Genomic DNA, 16974 nt, shown 5'->3' with positions numbered 1-16974 from the left:
GATCCTTCTGGAGACTCGATGGGACTGTTTCCTAACCCTTTCTAGCTTTGACCATCCACCTGCATTTCTTGGCTGTGGCCCCTTCCTCTGTCTTCCAAGCAGATTACTGCAATACCTGTTTCTACAAATTTCCTTTGCCTACTCCTCACACTCTTATCTCCCTCTTCTTATAAAAACCCTTGTAATTGGGTCCACTTGATAATCCAGGACAATCTTCCCATCTTCAAACCCCTAACTTAACCACATCTGCCAGAACCCTCCAGGGTACAAGGGCATCTCTGGGAGCCCATGGTTCTGTCTACCACAGGGCCAAATGCACCAGCAGTGGTGAGGAGCAGAGCGAATGAACATGGACACTGCACTTTAGGGGAAGGAGGCCAGGTTCTTTGCCCCATCTCTGCCCTGTGTAAAATCACAATGACCTCCCTCAGGGTGGGGGGGGACACATGTATACCTGCGGCAGATTCATGTTGTTGATTGTCAAAAGCCATCACAGTATCATAATTATTCTCCAAATAAAATGAATTATTTTTTAATACTCATTCTTTATTTATTTAGTTGGCTTTGGAGTTCCCTGGTGGCTCAGACAGTAAAGCGTCTGCCTACGATGTGGGAGACCCAGGTTCGGTCCCTGGGCCAGGAAGATCCTCTGGAGAAGGAAATGGCACCCCACTCCAGTACCCTTGCCTGGAAAATCCCATGGACGGAGGAGAGTGGTAGGCTACAGTCCACGGGGTCGCAAAGAGTCAGACACGACCGAGCGACTTCACTTTCACTTTAGTTGCAGCATGTGGGATCTAGTTCCCTGACCAGGGACCAAACCCAGGGCCCCTGCATTGGGAGCACAAAATCTTAGCCACTGGACCACCAGGAAAGTCCCTCCCTCAATTACTTTATTGTGGCCTCTTGTTGATTTTGAACAGAAAACTGGGCTCTTAAGGTTTTTGCAATAAATTATTTCCCCTTGAATTTAATAAGTCTAAACGTGGACACATCCTAAAATGTTTTTACATACTCAACACACTTTTAACAATCAAATAATGAGGTTTTTTAAAGCATAAATGTGTATGTTCTATACTCTTAATGTGTAAAATTCTGGTTTCTACTTCTAGCTGAGAAATGCAGGTGGGCTGGAGCCGCTGGTAGAGCTCTTGCGTTCCAAGAATGAGGAGGTCCGGAGGAACGCCAGCTGGGCCGTGATGGTCTGCGCCGGGGACGAGCCCATGGCCGTGGAGTTGTGCAGGCTCGGGTGGGTGGCACGGCCTGGAGGGTCTGGCTCAGATCAAGGACACACACTTTCTTCAGGCCGGAGGAAGGTCCAACAGAGTTTCCACGCCCATGCTCAGGCTGCTGGGCATCATTCAGATGCTCTGTGGGTCACAGTCCCTCTGAAGGGACCGCCTGCAGAAGCGGGGTCCTAGACCTCCCTCACCACCTCCGCAAAATCGTCTTCAATGTCTCCTTTTCCACTTTTTCATCTCAATAAATGCTCCTCTTTCACTCTCCCCTGGTTTGCTCTCTCAACTTTCAAGACTGAATTTAAACAGTCAAGCCATGACTGCCATCTGTGTTTTTCTGTCCCCCCCAAACTTTTCCACTACAATTATGCCTTTAAGCAGCTTCACCGCATTGGTTCTCCTGACCAACAGCCTATGAGTCACTTGCCTTTAGCATCACAGTCAATAGGGTTTTAAAGTTCCACAGACAAGTTTACATTATTTCTAACCCATTTTTATTCTTTGCATATATCACCTGGTTAGCTGAAAAAAATTGGAGTCCAATACTAATTTTTGCTTTAAATGAACAATGTTTTTCTTCTGAACGTGTCTTTTTCAAACTGTTTGAATGTAAGTTACTACATGGCATATATGTTCTCAAAAAGGGCAGATTTGTCTTTATAATTGTGTCAGGATTAGTTTATCTAAATGGGTGGGATGGTTTTAACCTTTCCATCTCAGTTCTTCAATTCAGGATCTTAGTGTGAGGTACATAAATGGGAACTTAATGTTAGATTGCTTCTATAAGGTAAATAATGTCATTTTTGCTTTTATTGACAGGGCTTTAGAAATCCTTGAAGAAATTAATGTATCAGTAAGTCGAAAAAATAAATTCAGTGAGGCAGCTTACAACAAACTGCTCAACAACTACCTATCTCTGAAATACAGCCAGACTGGCTATTTGTCATCAAGTAACATAATCAGTGATGGATTCTATGATTATGGTCGGGTAAGTGGCAGCACTAATTTGTATTTTAGTATATAGTGATCAGTTCTTTCATCATGATGCCATTACATTGCAATTTTATAACCACCTGACATAATTTTTATTTTTATAGACAGAAACTTGGGAATCAGAACTTCATCCTTAAACTTTGTCTGGCTATAAGATTTTGCATTTGTGTACAGTTTTAATTAGATTTTAATTACTTGTACTTCAATTAACTTGCTAATGCTAGTCTCAAGTTTCAGAGAAAATAAAAAAGAATCAGCTTCTTTTATATTGCTTCTAGGGCTCCGTGTTAATTATAATATTAACAATAGAAATATGTCTTAATTTATTAATTATAATCTCATCGAAATAAGCCATATTGGAATACTGAATTATAACATGTAATGCAGAATAATATTATTTTTTACTTAGCTGCATTTATGATTATGATTTCAGTTCAGTGTTAATGTTGAAAGAGATGGGAAGCTAAACATTAGAATCTTGAAGACTTTTTGACATTACTGTCTATATCAACATTTTCTACTTCTGGAAACCAAAAACAGTAAGAAAAATGGAGAAATTTTTAAAAACCTATAAATCCCATTTTAGGCAGAAGTAGGAAACAAGTATGATCTGCAGACTTCAAACATTTAAAAGTCCCTGGGATCAAGCAGAAGCTATAGGAAGGAAGAATGAGAAAGGGGAAAAAGCACAGAGACGGACAGGAGTGGTAGCTGATCTCAGAGAGCACCATCCAGACTCCGTGCTTCCTGAGCGGATGGACAACTCAGACGTTCAAAAGCTGTGTGCTTGGTTTGCCAGGGGCTGGGTGGACAGGCCCTGGGGAACTGGGGTGAGCAGGGCTGGTAGCAGCAACTTTCTTGGATCAATTTGGTTCAAAGAAGCAGAGGACAGAGGGTCGTAAAAGAATCACAGCTAATTAAGCCATATTTGCAGGAAATGCTATATCATGGTAACAGAATTAGAGATATTTTGAGTAATCAGAACAGCTAGTCTAACAATTTATCTCTTCCTTCTGCTTTTCCTGGCACTGCCACCACCATACCCTCCATAACACACACAAACCACTGAGAAATTACTGATCTCATTCAACGATGAGTAATTTTAAAAGAACAGGTGCCACATTATTAGTACAAAGATGCTTTAAGAAAAATGAGGGAAAGAGCAGAAAAACCACCAAAGAGCACTTGTTGGAAAAATGTTGCCATGGAACAGGTAAAAAACTGTGGTAAATATATGTGTCCATGAGTTAAAAAAACAACAACAAAAACCAAAACTTAATGAGACAATTTCTTTATGAAGGAGAACTCTCTGATTCAGCGGTTCCCACCCTTTTTGGTATCAGGGACCATTTCTCGGAAGACAGTTTTTCCACAGACCAGGGATAGGGGAGGATGGTTTGGGGATGATTCAAGTGTGTGACATTTATTGTGCACACTATTTCTAGTCTAATCACCACTGATCTGACAGGGGATACTGGTCCACAGCCCAGGAGGTTGGGGACCCCTGCTCTGATTAATTCTAAATTGTTTCTGATATTTTAGTCTTTAAATATGTCAGTGAACAAATGAGACAAAGGTCTTTTCTCCCATGGTACCAGTGAGAGGAAACAGATGATAAATGGTAAATCTCACAAATTGTATCACATGATCAAAATGAGAACCACCATAGTGGCTGGGGAGGAGAGCAAAGAAGGACCAAGGGGCTCTATCGTGCTGAGGATCCTGGGGTTGACAGTCATAATCTGGCATTGAGGTCAGACAGCCCCATTGTCGGATGTTTGCTCGGTAACATCCGAGCAAAAATTAGAAGGAGGTGAGGGATTTAGCCGTGGAGAAGGAGTTTATAGGTGGAGGTTCAGAAAGCATGAGGAGTAAACACAGTTGGCACATTTAAGGAAACAGCAAAATCAGTGTAGCTAGAGCTGGGTCAACCAGGGGTGGAATAATAGACAAAGTCACAGAGGTAGGAGCTCATGATGGGCTTGTAGATCATTGCAAAGATGTGGGCCTTTACTCTGAATGAAATGGGTAAATACGGCAGAGTTCTGGACAGAAGAATGACATGCTCTGTCTTACTTTAAAAGAATCATGACTAAGAGAGGTATCTATTACTTGATTAGAAAAGGAGCTCACAAGGTGATCTGGTCTAAACCTTTTCACCAGGCTGATAAAATTGCTAGTATAGGGCTTCATCTAGCTTGCTTTTAGTCATCCTCACAACATTTTTGGTGATCTGTTGAATAATTAGTTACTGTTACAGACAATAAACTCTCCTTATATATGTGGATGGATTTTCAAACTCAAATACTTCCACAAGCCAGTCTGATCATTAGGGTGTGAAACAGCTGAGTATCAAGCTGCAGAGACTTGCAGGGCTGGGGTGAGGAGCGGAGGGTACAGGAGAGTATATCTTGCCCAAAGGCAAGACATCCACAAGCTTCAAATTCCTATTTCTCATGTGTGTGTGTGTGTGTGTGTGAGAAATTAGATACTTGAAATAATTGAGAACCTATTATATCAGTATACTGTTTAAAAATATATAACCCATGCAGATATTACTGTTCAATTCTTAAACTACCTACAGATAAATCCTGGCACCAAACTTTTGCCTTTGAAGGATCTCTGCTTACAAGAACCAAGTGACCAACGTGCTATACTCTTAATTAACAGTAGATCTTCTGATGTGTGAGTCTTTGTGGGGAGCAGGGATATGGGGAAGCAAAATTTTTGTTTATCATCATGTGAATACATAAAGGTGCCCAGTATGGTATCTTTTATTCCTTCCGGTGTCTAGCACCACCATGAGAGTAAATACTGGTCTGTAAATTCATAGCCTAACATAGTAAAGACCACGGAATAGTCACCACCATAGTTTTTCCTTTGACTCCACATTACCACTCAATTCCACGTGTATTTCTGCAGTCAGGGATTCTTACCCTTCTGGCAACATCAAGTAACTGAAGAAAGTATAAACAGAGAGGAGCAAACCAAGATGAATTATGTTTACAAATCTCCAGAACTAGATGCAAGAATACCACCGATGCCCAATTTTTCTAATAAATAAAAAATAGTAGAAGCTATACATTTTATGTGACACATCTTTAAAACTATTTCCAGTTCTAGGTCATGAAAAGCTTTATAGTATTCATTTTATCTTTTCTTCATCTTATCTTTTTATCTTCATTTTATCTTTTTTCTCCTTTATGCTATTAAAATAATGTGTCACTGTTAAAAGTCAGCTCCGAATATGATTTTTCAGAAAAAAATCTATTTTGTAGGACAAAGTTAATGTTGACAAATTATTTTAATTTGTACATAATTTCAAATACGTAAAATTTTAGTTCTCCACCTCCATCTACGGAAGATAAGTCATCAGACGTTGGTTATGGACGAAGTATTTCTTCTTCATCTTCTTTAAGAAGAGCAAGTAAAGAAAAGACCAAGTAAGAAAATGATGTTTTGTCTACACTCAAATAATTCTCTCCCTTAATTTGGGAGTAAAAAGGAAATTTAGATTTTAGGTTTTGGCAGCTTAATTTTTATTCTTCTCACAGTCACACAGTTTCAGGATGAAAACCAGGAAAATTGGCTTGACATTCTGTCTGCTGTGAACCTAGAGTAAGATCTTGAGCCCATGACTCATGGTCTATGATCAGGCTTCACATCCTTATCTGTAGATGGAATAATGCCTGGTGCCCTATTTCTTCTCGTTGATTGGAATCAAAACATAAAATGGAAGTGAAAATGCCTTATAACCTATAAAATGTCTTGCAAATGTAGCATATTGTTCTTTTCATATGACTGACATTGGTTGTGGTTTTTTCAAATGACAAAAGAAAATAGTTTTCATTTTAGTGCTGGATTTGGATCCCCCACTGAAGAGAAATCAGAACCTACTTCAGGACGCAATACGGCTGTTAGCAAAAGCACCACTAAAGAGAAAGGATCAAGGTAGGAAACACCTTACTGTAGTCTTCTAACTGTAATCTCATCAAGTTTTAATTACAGAGTTGGGGAAAGGGAAGGGTGGCTTTCAACTAGGAAGCTCTTCTCATGGGATAAGATACAGAACTAAGCAGGACTCACAAAGTGTAATCTCCTTCAGAATAGACTGGTTGGATCTCCTTGCAGTCCAAGGGACTCTCAAGAGTCTTCTCCAACACCACAGTTGAAAAGCATCGATTCTTTGGAGCTCAGCCTTCTTCACAGTCCAACTCTCACATCCATACATGACCACAGGAAAAACCATAGCCCTGACTAGATGAACCTTTGTTGGCAAAGTAATGTCTCTGCTTTTGAATATGCTATCTAGGTTGGTCATAATTTTCCTTCCAAGGACTAAGCGTCTTTTAATTTCATGGCTGCAGTCACCATCTGCAGTGATTTTGGAGCCCAGAAAAATAAAGTCTGACACTGTTTCCACTGTTTCCCCATCTATTTCCCATGAAGTGATGGGACCGGATGCCATGATCTTAGTTTCCTGAATGTTGAGCTTTAAGCCAAATTTTTCACTCTCCACTTTCACTTTCATCAAGAGGCTTTTTAGTTCCTCTTTACTTTCTGCCATAAGGGTGGTGTCATCTGCATATCTCAGGTTATTGGTATTTCTCCCGGCAATCTTGATTCCAGCTTGTGTTTCTTCCAGTCCAGCGTTTCTCATGATGTACTCTGCATATAAGTTAAATAAACAGGGTGACAATATACAGCCTTGACGAACTCCTTTTCCTATTTGGAACCAGTCTGTTGTTCCATGTCCAGTTCTAACTGTTGCTTCCTGACCTGCATACAGATTTCTCAAGAGGCAGGTCAGGTGGTCTGGTATTCCCATCTCTTTCAGAATTTTCCACAGTTTATTGTGATCCACACAGTCAAAGGCTTTGGCATAGTCAATAAAGCAGAAATAGATGTTTTTCTGGAACTCTCTTGCTTTTTCCATGATCCAGTGGATGTTGGTAATTTGATCTCTGGTTCCTCTGCCTTTTCTAAAACCAGCTTGACCATCAGGAAGTTCACGGTTCACATATTGCTGAAGCCTGGCTTGGAGAATTTTGAGCATTACTTTACTAGCGTGTGAGATGAGTGCAATTGTGCAGTAGTTTGAGCATTCTTTGGCATTGCCTTTCTTTGGGATTGGAATGAAAACTGACCTTTTCCAGTCCTGTGGCCACTGCTGAGTTTTCCAAATTTGCTGGCATATTGAGTGCAGCACTTTCACAGCATCATCTTTCAGGATTTGGAATAGCTCAACTGGAATTCTATCACCTCCACTAGCTTTGTTCATAGTGATGCCTTCTAAGGCCCACTTGACTTCACATTCCAGGATGTCTGGCTCTAGGTCAGTGATCACACCATCGTGATTATCTGGGTCATGAAGATCTTTTTTGTACAGTTCTTCTGTGTATTCTTGCCATCTCTTCTTAATATCTTCTGCTTCTGTTAGGTCCGTACCATTTCTGTCCTTTATCGAGCCCATCTTTGCATGAAATGTTCCTTTGGTATCTCTGATTTTCTTGAAGAGATCCCTAGTCTTTCCCATTCTGTTGTTTTCCTCTATTTCTTTGCATTGATCGCTGAAGAAGGCTTTCTTATCTCTTCTTGCTATTCTTTGGAACTCTGCATTCAGATGTTTATATCTTTCCTTTTCTCCTTTGCTTTTTGCTTCTCTTCTTTTCACAGCTATTTGTAAGGCCTCCCCAGACAGCCATTTTGCTTTTTTGCATTTCTTTTCCATGGGGATGGTCTTGATCCCTGTCTCCTGTACAATGTCACGAACCTCATTCCATAGTTCATTAGGCACTCTATCTATCAGATCTAGGCCCTTAAATCTATTTCTCACTTCCACTGTATAATCATAAGGGATTTGATTTAGGTCATACCTGAATGGTCTAGTGGTTTTCCCTACTTTCTTCAATTTAAGTCTGAATTTGGCAATAAGGAGTTCATGGTCTGAGCCACAGTCAGCTCCTGGTTTTGTTTTTGCTGACTGTATAGAGCTTCTCCATCTTTGGCTGCAAAGAATATAATCAATCTGATTTCGGTGTTGACCATCTGGTGATGTCCATGTATAGACTCTTCTCTTGTGTTGTTGGAAGAGGGTGTTTGTTATGACCAGTGCATTTTCTTGGCAAAACTCTATTAGTCTTTGCCCTGCTTCATTCCGTATTCCAAGGCCAAATTTGCCTGTTACTCCAGGTGTTTCTTGACTTCCTACTTTTGCATTCTAGTCCCCTATAATGAAAAGGACGTCTTTTTTGGGTGTTAGTTCTAAAAGGTCTTGTAGGTCTTCATAGAACCATTCAACTTCAGCTTCTTCAGCGTTACTGGTTGGGGCATAGACTTGATTACTGTGATATTGAATGGTTTGCCTTGGAAACAAACAGAGATCATTCTGTCGTTTTTGAGATTGCATCCAAGTACTGCATTTCAGACTCTTTTGTTGACCATGATGGCCACTCCATTTCTTCTGAGGGATTCCTGCCCGCAGTAGTAGATATAATGGTCATCTGAGTTAAATTCACCCATTCCAGTCCATTTCAGTTCGCTGATTCCTAGAATGTTGACATTCACTCTTGCCATCTCTTGTTTGACCACTTCCAGTTTGCCTTGATTCATGGACCTGACATTCCAGGTTCCTATGCAATATTGCTCTTTACAGCATTGGACCTTGCTTCTGTCACCAGTCACACAATTGCACTTATCTCACACGCTAGTAAAGTAATGCTCAAAATTCTCTAGGCCAGGCTTCAACAGTGCATGAACTGTGAACTTCCAGATGTTCAAGCTAGATTTAGAAAAGGTAAAGGAACCAGAGATCAAATTGCCAACATCATCAAAAAAGCAAGAGAGTTCCAGAAAAATATCTATTTCTGCTTTATTGACTATGTCAAAGCTTTTGACTGTGTGGATCACAACAAACTGTGGAAAATTCTTCAAGAGATGGGAAGAGATGGGACCACCTGACCTGCCTCCTGAGAAACCTATATGCAGGTCAGGAAGCAACAGTTAGAACTGGAAATGGAACAACAGACTGGTTCCAAATAGGAAAAGGAGTACAACAAGGCTGTATATTGTCACCCTGCTTATTTAACATATGCAGAGTACATCATGAGAAACGTTGGGCTGGATGGAGCACAAGCTAGAATCAAGATTGCCAGGAGAAATATCAATAACCTCAGATATGCAGATGACACCAGCCTTATGGCAGAAAGTGAAGAAGAACTAAAGAGCCTCTTGATGAAAGTAAAAGAGGAGAGTGAAAAAGTTGTCTTAAAACTCAACATTCAGAAAACTAAGATCATGGCATCTTGTTCCATCACTTCATGGCAAATAGATGGGGAAACAGTGACAGACTATTTTTTTGGGCTCCTAAATCATTGCAGATGGTGACTGCAGTCATGAAATTAAAAGACACTTACTCCTTGGAAGGAAAGTTATGACCAACCTAGACAGCATATTCAAAAGCAGACGTTATTTTGTCAACAAAGGTCCATCTAGTCAAAGCTATGGTTTTTCCAGTAGTCATGTATGGATATGAGAGTTGGACTATAAAGAAAGCTGAGCACTGAAGAATTGATGCTTTTGAACTGTGGTGTTCGAGAAGACTGAGAGGCCTGTGGACTGCAAGGAGATCCAACCAGTCCATCCTAAAGGAAATAAGTCCTGAATATTCATTGGAAGGACTGATGCTGAAGCTGAAACTCCAATACTTTGGCCACCTGATGTGAAGAACTGATTTGTTTGAAAAGACCCTGATGCTGGGAAGGATTGAAGGCGGGAGGAGAAGGGGATGACAGAGGATGAGATGGTTGGGTGGCATCACCAATTCAATGGACATAAATTTGAGTAAACTCTAGGAGTTGGGGAATGGACAGGGAGGCCTGGTGTGCTGCAGTCCATGGGGTTGCAAAGAGTTGGACACGACTGAGTGACTGAACTGACTGACTGACATGTTGACATATTTTTATGCATATTCTTTTTCATGTGAGCTCTTTCCTGGATTCTTCAGAAATCCACTCAGACCTCCTGCCCCACTCCATGACCCTTCAATTAGAGTTGGCTTAAGCCCTTCAGAACCACTGGGGTGCTGGAGGCTATTTGGTGCACACACAAACACATGAGCATCTACCTTCTAACCTGAGACTGTCCCCTAAGGTCTCCTAAGGAACTGTCTGCCTTCCTCCGCAGACCTCAGAGCTTTGTGTTTTCAATTTCTGGCTTTGTTTTCTTCTGTCAGTCTCTGTGGCTCACTGCTCTGGTCTCTGCTTCTGATCTGCTCCTGCTGTCCCAGCCCTCATTGTTTTTGCCTGCCCATCACTTCCCCACCTCCTCCGTTTCCTTTCTCTCCTCTCTTGACTTCTCTTGCTTCTCCTCCACTGGACTGAGCACACCTTGAGGACAAGAACATGTTCTAACTCAAATAAGTTTTCTTTCCATCCCCAGTATTAGTACAGTGCTTGGTTAGCATACCTAAGGGATTCATGTTTATTCAAGAGAATAGAAATCTGAACTTTTTAGGAAAAGGTCCACACTTAGAAACTGTGTCTCTTGAACACATAGGTTACCTTCTCTCTGGCTGAATTCACTCATCAGTAAAATGGAGGAAAAAAGCTCCTGCAGTGTGTTGTTCCTCATAGTGTGTTGAGAAGATTAAATGAGTTAAGAAACATAATGTAAAGGGCTTAGAGCAGAGCCCAGCCCAGAGTAAACACTCAACAAATGTTAGTACTACTGGATGAAGCAGTTGCAAGGAGCCCAAACCTACTCCAGCCTTGTAGGGATGAGAAGAACCCCTCAAATCCAGCACACGAAAGAGGCTGGGAGTCAAGTCAATAACCATAGGGTCTGCTAAGCTCTCTCCCTCTCTTTCTCTCTCCACCTGCACAGTACCTTTTTACAAATTGCTTTGTTATCTACCTTGACTTTCTTTTGATTACCACCTCACCCATAACTGTAGCCTATATGTGATTCTGATTTGCCATGGGACCAAACCTGGCCCCAGTTCCAAGACCGTCTTTTAATTCTAAAGCATAACAACGATCAGGTACGGTCTGTATCTCTTATGTGTATTTGTGAGGGAGACCGTCTTGACATCACATGCTTGGCAGGACATTGACCGGCTCTGAGGCAGGTGTCTCCCTATGGTCTCCCCAACTGCGGTCCTGGGGAAGAATCCACCTGGCTTATTTAAGTGATCAGTATGTGTTCAGGCTCTTTACCCCTTCTTAGCCCTTGGTCCACAAGGGGATAGACTGGTTATAATCTTACTGTTTATCTTTCATGATTTATTTTGTTGTTTATCTTTTTTGTTTCTCATCTTGTGACTGTTAAAACTTTGGACCCCTAGATACAGAGTAAAATATTTTAACTCTACTCATCTGAAAATGTCACAGAGAATATTATCACATTGACAAAAAAAGACTGAGCAATACTGGTGAAGAATCATGAAACACATAGACTCAAAAACTGGCTGAATTTTTGAAAGGGAGAGGGAAGAAGAGATGAGAGACAACTGTGTGTGAGGTGCCAGACAAGGAAAGTGAAAATCTGGATTTCCTTTTCCTGATGAATATTATTATCATATAAATTAAAATCATTGAGCAAGAGACTCTCATTCGGTGACCAGCCACCATCTTATTTCTGTTTTCAGAGGTTTTAATTGCACTCTGTTTTATAGCGCAACACTCCTAGGAGAGGTGATTAATTTATTTCTTGTTTATTCAGACACCCTCTTGATACTTACCTAGGTTTCACTGAAACCAACATGTCTAATGCCCTCCAAAGCTTTTCCTTGTAAAGATCATTCTCCTTACAATAAATATTTACTATACCTATTCATGAAAGGAATTATAAGTTCTATCTATACTATATTTTTTATTCAGACTGGTTTTCATAAATATTTAATTTGATTGCACATGAGTTTATAATACACACACAGAAACATGTTTTTCTGTCTCCAAATAGAAGGATATGAAATGCATATCCTTCCAGTCTGTTCATCTTTGGCAACTTTTAGATCTTTACAGCATATAAACTTTAACATTTCTGGTACTTAAATCATTTTGATTCCCATCACAGTGACGTCCTAAAACATTTTTGTTCTAAAATAATTTCCCTCAGAAAACTGGACAGCCACGTGCATAAGAATGAAACTAGACGACTATCTTATACCATAAACAGAAATTAACTCGGGATGTAAGACCTAAAGCCATAAAACACCTAGAAAAAGACTTAGATGATAAGCTATTTACTTCAGCCTTGGCAATAAATTTTTGGATCTAACTTAAAAAGCAAAAAAAGCAAAAATAAACAACTGGGACTACACCAAACTAAAAAGTTTCTGGATAGCAAAAGAAACCATCAACAAAATGAAAAGGTAACCTACTAATCGGAAGAAAACATATGCAAATCGTATATCCAGTAAAAGGTTAATATACAAAATATAAAAAGAATTCATAAAACTCAGTAACAAAAACAAATAAGTAAAACGGTTTGATTTTAAGAGAGCAGAGGATTTGAATAGACATTTTTTCCAAAAAGGAAATGCAGTTGGCCAGTAGGCATGTGAAAAGATGCTTAATATCACTAATCATCAAGGTATTGAATTAGAAAATATAAAACATTTTTAGTATTTGTTATGATTAGAGTTTTGTGTAATTCTCCAGTAGCAGCTAATTGAATTATTTTTGTATTTTTTCCCCTCCAAATTAAAGAGAAAACTCAAATGGTCTTGAGTTGATCTCCCTTGGACCCCATGCTTCAAGTAATACTTAAAGGTAATTCCCACCCCTAATTTACTGCTAGTGGAACAGAATACTCCACATTTATGAATACATAATTTAGGAGATCTACCTGTCTACACTAGCCTAGTTCCATTCGGGGACTTTCAAATATATAATCATGGCTAAAATTTATTATAGCAAAAGATAAAATGCAAGATCATCAGGAAAAAGGTACATATAAACAAAGGCTAAACGAAGTCACACACACAGGCTTCTTAGTCCTTCCTCCCTCTCTGCTAGTGTAACGTAGGATGTGATTTTCTCATATGACATAGCTCCACCCAAGAAGGCCTACCTGAGTCATGGAATCCAGACTTCATAAAGGTGCAAATTCCGATTACCTATAGGGAACACCTATTTGAATGATGGGCTTCCCAGGTGGCTCAGTGGTAAAGAATCTGCCTGCCAAGCAGGAGCTGCAGGAGATGTGGGTTCTATCCCTGGGTTGGGAAGATCCCCTGGAAGAGGAAATGGCAACTTCTAGTATTCCCTGCTGGGATAACCCCATGGACAGAGGAGCCTGGCAGGCTATAGGACTTGCAACTATAGTTCAGACACAACTGAGCGACTGAACAGCATGCACAGATTTCTCTCAGAAGGAAACAGTACATTTTTCAAGCACTAAAGGAACCAACCATGTGTTCTCTATCCTTCAGCAATAAAGAGGGAGAAATAAAGACATTTCCAGATGAAGGAAAACAATTTATTGCTAGCTGGCCTACCCTTACAGATTGGCTGGCTAAGGGAAGTTCTACCAAAGGAAGAAAATGCTGAAAGAATCTGGAAGGATTAGGAAGGAAGAAGGAACTGAAATATGGATATATACAATAGACTATTTCCTCGTGAGTTTTATTTTTATACATTATATTTGATAATTGAAACAAAAATTTTAATATCTGATACTCAAGAAAATTATACTCAAAAGTGGATAAAGTAAAGAGACTCCATGGATGTGACATTTCCATATTTCCCTCAAAGTGATAAAATGTGGATACCAGCAGACTGTGATAAGTAATATATAATATGTCTATTATAGTACTTACCATAACAACAACAAACCAATACAAAGAACTACACTCACAAACAGTATAAATAAATCAGGATGGATAATTTTAAAATGTTCAAGTAACCCACAGGAAGGCAAGAAAAGGAAAAGGAAAAGAACAAATCAAAAGGCAGATATTGACAGAGTGTATTTAAAAGTTATGATAAAACAACTACATGCTGTTTTAAAAAAACTCACTTCAAATTTATCCATCTAGATGGGTTGAAAGTGAAAGGATGGAAGGAGATACCATGTAAACATTCATTTTTTAAGAAGCAGAAATGGCTTTTCAAATATAAAAGTAGACTGCAGAGTAAAGAAAAATTCTAGAGAGAAAGAGGGACATTGTGAATAATAAAATTAATCATGAAGGAGACATAATAATCTAATATATATGCACCAAACAACAGAGCCTCAAAATACACAAGGCAAAAACTGATAGAGCAGAAAGGAGAAATAGATAAATCCAGAATTGTAGTTGAGGACTGCAACATGCCCTTCTGAGCAACTGATAGAACTACTTGACCTAAAATCACCAAGGAAATAAAGGATTTGAACAACAGCAAAATAAGTAAGATTTAATTGACATATTATGGAGAAGGACGGAGAAGGCAATGGCACCCCACTCCAGTACTCTTGCCTGGAAAATCCCATGGATGGAGGAGCCTGGTAGGCTGCAATCCATGGGGTCGCTAAGAGTCAGACATGACTGAGGGACTTCACTTTCACTTTTCCCTTTCATGCATTGGAGAAGGAAATGGCAACCCACTCCAGTGTTCTTGCCTGGAGAATCCCAGGGACGGGAGAGCCTGGTGGGCTGCTGTCTCTGGGGTCGCACAGAGTCAGACACTACTGAAGTGACTTAGCAGTAGCAGCATGGAGAAGAAAATGGCAACCCACTCCAGTGTTCTTGCCTGGAGAATCCCAGGGACGGGGGAGCCTCATGGGCTGCCATCTATGGGGTTGTACTGAGTCAGACACGACTGAAGCGACTTAGGAGCAACAGCAGCAGCAGCCGCTTAGCAGCAGCATTGAACATTTCATCACCAGCACATTTTTTCAGCTGCATTTGTAACATTTATAATACTCTGGGTCATAAAACAAAGCACAGCAAAAAATTTTTAAAGTAGTTTAAATCATACAGAATATGCTCTCTGATCATAATAGAATCAAACTAGAAATTAATGACAGAAAGACAAGAAGAAAATCTTTAAACATGTGGAAACTGAATGATATACTTCTAAATAATCTCTGGGACAAAAGGAAGTCTCAAAAGGATTTAAAAATACAAAGAATTGAACGAAAACACAGCCAAAGCAATGCTGATAGGGAAATTTATTTCACTAAAATGTATTAGGTTGTAAATCAATAATCTAAGTTCTCACTTCAAGAATCTAGAAAAACAAACTCAATACAATTAGAAGGAAGAAAATAATAACAAAAATCAACAAAATTTAAAACAGAGAAACAGCAGAGAAAGTCAATGAAATCAAGGCTGGCTTTTTTTAAATGTCAATAACTATGTCAATCCTACTAAGCATTGTAATCAGCAACTTAGATGAAATGGACCAGTTCATCAAAAACTACAAATTATCACAACTTACTAAAGATGAAATAGATGCTAAAAATAATCATGTAATTATTTAAAAAGTTGATTTCATAAAACCCAAAAGAGAAATTTCCTGACCCAGATGGTTTCATTAGTGAATTCTGCCAAAAATTCAAAGAATTAACACCAACTCTACACACTCTTTCCCAGAAAATAGAATGTTTCCCAGCTCATGATACCAACATTATTCAAATGCCGATACCAGACAAGGACATGATAAGAAAAGAAATTTACATGTTTGGGCTTCTATTGTGGCTCAGTTGGTAAAGAATCCGCCTGCAATGTGGGAGACCTGGGTTCCATCTCTGGGTTGGGAAGATCCCCTGCAGAAGGGAACAGCTACTCACTCCAGTATTCTGGCCTGGAGAATTCCATGGACTATATAGTCCATGGGGTTGCAAAGAGTTGGACACAACTGAGTGGCTTTCACTTTCACTTTGTCAAAATAGTTGAGTGTACCTGTGGTGGGCTGGGGCTTCCGTTATGTTAATCTGCATGTCTGTCCCTCGACTAGTATTATTCTATCTGGATTACTGTAACTATATGTAAGACTTTTTATCAATCACTTTTGATTGTTCCCACATTATTTTTCTTCATCACATTTGATTTAGCTATTCTAGGGCCTATGCCTTTCCATTTACATCTTAGAAAAGATTTTCTATTCTACAAAAAACTTTGCTTGGATTTTAACAGGAATTCCATTAAACCTTGAGATCATTTGAGGAGAATTATATCTTACTATGTTGAATCTTTAAATCTATGGACACAGGACATCTCATCATGTATTTAGATCTTCTTTGATTGCTTTTGACAACACTTTTTAATATTCAGCACACAAATCCTGTACATGTTTTGAGAAGTTTATACCTAAGGATTTCATTTTCTTGGCATAATTGTGAGTGCTCCAAATTTTTTTTTTTTAATTTTGGTTTCCATATGTTCATTTTCACTATATAGAAACATAATGGATTTGTGTGTTGTTCTTATATCTTCAGATTTTGATGAACTCATTCTTAGTTCTTGGAGTTTTTTCAGGAGATTCTTTGGGATTCCCTACATGGGCAATCATATCATCCGCTTTGTCTTTAGTTTTCAGTAGTTTGATTTCAATGTGTCTGGAGTGTATTTCTTTGGGTGTACTGTTGGGGGCCAGCGTGAGGCACTCCGGAGGCCCATGGCAAAGGTCATGAGGAAGGAGGCTCGACATACGCAAAGGCGGGATCGAGCCTCAGGAGTCCCCCTGGAAATCCTCGAGCGTCTACCCCTATAACCAGAGCCTGCCTACTTTACTACTTTGTGCTCTCACCTACA

The 16974-nt window shown here is 39.6% G+C and overlaps 1 protein-coding gene across 3 annotated transcripts in view; it reads left to right on the top strand.

Annotated features, from left to right (window-relative positions):
- The window catches only part of ARMC3 (armadillo repeat containing 3), a 91400-nt gene that overhangs the window by 62435 nt on the left and 11991 nt on the right, over positions 1-16974 (top strand). For 2 of the 3 annotated variants that reach the window (XM_086334474.1, XM_086334476.1), the window contains exons 12-16: positions 1113-1249; positions 2058-2226; positions 4816-4916; positions 5573-5674; positions 6075-6182. In XM_086334474.1, coding sequence (XP_086190600.1) covers positions 1113-1249; positions 2058-2226; positions 4816-4916; positions 5573-5674; positions 6075-6182 — 617 coding nt within the window. The remainder of the gene's footprint in view (positions 1-1112; positions 1250-2057; positions 2227-4815; positions 4917-5572; positions 5675-6074; positions 6183-16974) is intronic. The other variant, XM_086334475.1, reaches the window with a different exon arrangement.

The sequence above is a fragment of the Bos grunniens genome, chromosome 13 (genome assembly GCF_055505025.1).
Source record: "Bos grunniens cultivar Pamir isolate PY7600 chromosome 13, Bosgru_T2T1.0, whole genome shotgun sequence".
Classification (NCBI taxonomy): Eukaryota; Metazoa; Chordata; class Mammalia; order Artiodactyla; family Bovidae; genus Bos; species Bos grunniens.
This window is presented reverse-complemented; position numbering and strand designations above follow the sequence as displayed.